Here is a 3,653-nt window from a genome sequence, read left to right as displayed (position 1 = left end):
CTACATTCCTAGCGTTGGTATGAAAAGTCTACCTTTCGATTGGTTGATTCCGTCGTAACTGAAAGATTCTCCGCGCGATCTACGTTTTTTTTTTTTTTTTATAAACAACAAAAAGAAAAAAAAAAGAGAAAAGAAGAAGAAAAAAAAGAGAAATATACGCGAAGAAATATAAATCCGGTTTTCTTGAATTTGAGACCATTACAATTAACTAGAAATTACAATATTTACATGAAATATATTCAAATATAAACTATTTCCTCTTTTAAACGTGATGGAATGTATACATTCTATAAATTACCAACATATTGATCAGTAATCTGTTTTATCGACAATAGATTAGAAAGAGCATCTTCGACCAATACTTCCCTTTCTTTTTTTAAATACAATCACGCTATAGATTTAACAAGTAAAGAAAGTTTTTGTTACGATCCGAAAGATTTTACAATCCATAAAAGCGATTAAATTTGATACGAAAATAATAACGTTACCAACGCTTTGTCACAAACAGATTATAGCGCTAATATTGGTAAGAATTAAAACTAAGAATTGTTATAGCTTGAAAATGCACGATAGTTACCTTAACAATGAGCAAACGCGAAGGGTGTCATGGCGGCTATGATTGAATTGGTTGCTTGCTTATTAGCGGTAGTCACGTGATTTTGAATGTATTAGTACGATATCTTAAAGTAGTTTGATAAAGTAAACTCATTAGATTATTTGTTATATAAATAGTCGTAGAAAAGTTAAAAAGAGAAAATTTTCTTTTTTTTTTAAATATAATACAATATGTACATACATATATATTCGACATGATATACTATAAAATACATAAATAAATGATATCTGATATCTTATTAAACAATAATACGAATCTGAACTAAATAAAAAATCTTATGAAGAATTTATATGGAATGTATTCGTAAGCATATTGTACTGTTGATAATTTATCGTTATAAACTTTAAAAAGTGAATACTTAATAATACGTTCAAAAGTACTCATTCAATTATTTTTTGGTACATATCGCTACATATTATTTCCGTCCATCCATATTAATGGAGGATTTTGTGTATCTATGAGAACTTCTTCTTTGACTTCTTGTTTTTGTTCTGGCTCAAACTCATCTATATCTTCGTTATCTTGTACTGACTGAGGACCAGTCGATTTATATTGAAACGCGGAATGAGATAAGTCTACTTCTACAGGAAATAATGTTACTGCTGATAATAAATCTGCGCTATTGGCATAATATTTTGCTAACCCAGATGCAAATTTTTGTAATTGCCATACAACATCTTGAACATGCTTATTATCGAGCAATTCTAATTTAACGAGCACATCTGCCCTTAATTTTGCAAATTTAGCACGAGCCTCTTGTCGACATCGTAAAACTAATCGATACTCATAATTTCCAGTTTCAACGCGATAAAGAGGTTCCTGTAATGCTGCATAATTTTGTTCTTCATCATCTAATTCTTTAACTTTTAAGCAATACGAAAGATATTCGAATTTTGCATCTGCATATTTGCTTATCGTTAAACGTGTATCTGGTATTGCTTTATGAAGGTATGTGCCTAAATCATTTAATATAGGTTTTAGCGTTTTTAACATAGTCACTCCAAACTTTTCCATTTGTCTATGTTGTTCTCCGAATTGTCTAAATGCTTCACTGGCACGTGGCTGTGGTTCTCTAACTCCTATTGCGGCAAAAGTATCTCCAAACACTAAAATAAACATAAATGTTTTTACATCATTAAAAAAATTTCACTTGATATTTCTTAAGTAATACTTCTTAAGTAATATTATATATACTTGCCTTTATAAATTTGAGTAAGATCAAAAAAGGTATGTAATGTTGTTTTTGCATGAGAGACTAATCCCCTATATAAATTTTCTGTACGTTGCAGAGCATTTAGTCTTTGAACAAGAGCATCGTTGCAAAGAATAGCACGCGATAAACCAAGTGCATCCGCTGTTGCACTACCCATTCCTTCTACTAATCGATGCTTAACCTATGATCATTAATGGATGATAATACTTTACTAATCAAATAATTTATATTTTGTTTATTATTAAACTAATCACCTTTTTCAGAGCTATGTCAAGAGTACGTCCTTGTTTAGGATCAGCATGCAATTTATTGTAATTAATGCTAACTTGGGAATCACAAGATTGTATCATTTTTGCAACTTCTACTTTCGTTTTACCCCTTACAGAAACCCCGTTAACAGCTACTAATTCATCCCCAGATTGAAGAGTACCATCCAATGCAGCAGGTGTATTGTCAAAAATTTGTATAATATATAGACAAGGACAAAGAGGAGATCCACCACCGATACTGATACCAATGAGGTTGTTGCTATCTTTTTGTATTATTACATTTCCAGAAGTAATAGTCATACCCCTAATGTATTAACAATACAAAATATTTATTAGTAGTTGATCATATTATTTGTTTACTGCTACTGCTCTAATACTACTAATAAATTTATTATCAACAATATATATAAATTATTTAGTACATTGAGTGTAAATATAAAAAGATATATAAGTAGTAAAAGATAAAAGTATAAACATGCATAATCATAAAATAAAATATTTTATTAAATTAAATAAGAATTATTATCTAATAAATAAAGATTCAACTAATTGAATCCATCAAACTACTGAATAAATGAAAGAAGAGACACTCACAGTTGAATATTGGGAAGCTGTGGTATAGATTGATCTTGTGCGACCAATTCTACGTCTGGTCTGTATTCCACAAGAGCAAATAATAGCAGAGAAAAAATTAAGCGATGATATATAAGCAAAATGTGCAAAAAGATTTTTTACAAAAATAGAAAAGAATATATATAAAGATACTAGTGCATACATGCGGTCTTCCATCATGGCTAGTTGATGCAATTCAACAATAGCTGGTGGCACGGTGGTTACAGGACCAGGATTTTTATCTTCGATTAATCCGCTTGGATTACTAACTGAAGCATTGCCATGAGATATTAACGAATTATCCAATAAGCTGTTCCACCGCGCCGTGGCATCAGAGCATGCATGTTATAAGAAAAAGGAAGCACATTGAAACTGTAACGAAACATATAACAAATATAAATAATTAAAATCCGTGATCATCTAAGACCAACATTTTATCTTCCTCGAAAAAGAAGTCATCTTCAAAATCCATGCTTGATTCTTCGAGTTTTTCTATCACTGTCTGTAATGTTAGTAAAATATCAGTAACAAATCACATGTACGTGTCGCTATTAAAATGATTGTTAAAGTCAAACTGTAAGTCAATGGGAGAAGATTAAAAATATAGATGATATATAAATTAAATATGAATTTTTATTATTAATCAAGATATTGGTTAAATTTCAGTAATATGATCCAGTAATTTGAAATTCCAATAATTTACCTATACGTAAAGTAAGTTAGGTGTCTGTCAGACAAATGTTAGTATACAACAGACACTTAAATGTCAAATACAAAAGCTTTGACCGCCATCTGGAAATTTGATGACGTCATATGCACTCATGATACTTGTCAAAAGAAAAGCAAATTAAACTAAAATGAAAATACATACTTAATATATTTTCGACTTTATAATATATGAATCTATAATTAAATTCCATTCATACTATCGATATAATAATAC

At 29.8% G+C, this 3,653-nt stretch overlaps 1 protein-coding gene across 5 annotated transcripts; it reads right to left on the bottom strand.

The window, feature by feature from the left end:
* Positions 1-896: 896 nt before the first annotated feature.
* LOC122638101 (PRKCA-binding protein) lies at positions 897-3,541 on the bottom strand. 5 transcript variants are annotated; one of them, XM_043830786.1, is made up of 7 exons: positions 3,414-3,541; positions 3,142-3,212; positions 2,874-3,020; positions 2,693-2,752; positions 2,084-2,402; positions 1,815-2,010; positions 897-1,722 (listed from the first exon to the last, which is right to left on the bottom strand). In XM_043830786.1, exons 2-7 carry the CDS (start codon positions 3,180-3,182, stop codon positions 1,025-1,027), a joined length of 1,461 nt encoding a protein of 486 aa, XP_043686721.1. In that variant the 5' UTR covers positions 3,183-3,212; positions 3,414-3,541; the 3' UTR covers positions 897-1,024. The 5 variants fall into 5 exon arrangements, with proteins under 5 accessions (XP_043686721.1, XP_043686723.1, XP_043686724.1 ...); XM_043830788.1 differs by lacking the exon at positions 3,142-3,212 and having other exon boundaries at positions 2,874-3,082; positions 3,414-3,514; XM_043830789.1 differs by lacking the exons at positions 2,693-2,752; positions 2,874-3,020.
* Between the last annotated feature and the right edge of the window lie 112 nt (positions 3,542-3,653).

Source organism: Vespula pensylvanica, chromosome 2, assembly GCF_014466175.1.
Source record: "Vespula pensylvanica isolate Volc-1 chromosome 2, ASM1446617v1, whole genome shotgun sequence".
Lineage (NCBI taxonomy): Eukaryota > Metazoa > Arthropoda > Insecta > Hymenoptera > Vespidae > Vespula > Vespula pensylvanica.
Note: the sequence above shows the minus strand (reverse complement) of the source record. Positions and strands in the feature narration are given on the sequence as shown.

Coding starts and splice junctions, on each gene's coding strand:
- LOC122638101 (XM_043830786.1), bottom strand. CDS start 3,182: ATGGATTTTGAAGATGACTTCTTTTTCGAGGAAGATAAAAT. Junction 3,021..3,141: donor TTTTTCGAGGAAGATAAAAT/GTTGGTCTTAGA, acceptor GCGGTGGAACAG/CTTATTGGATAATTCGTTAA. Junction 2,011..2,083: donor TTGACATAGCTCTGAAAAAG/GTGATTAGTTTA, acceptor TAATGATCATAG/GTTAAGCATCGATTAGTAGA.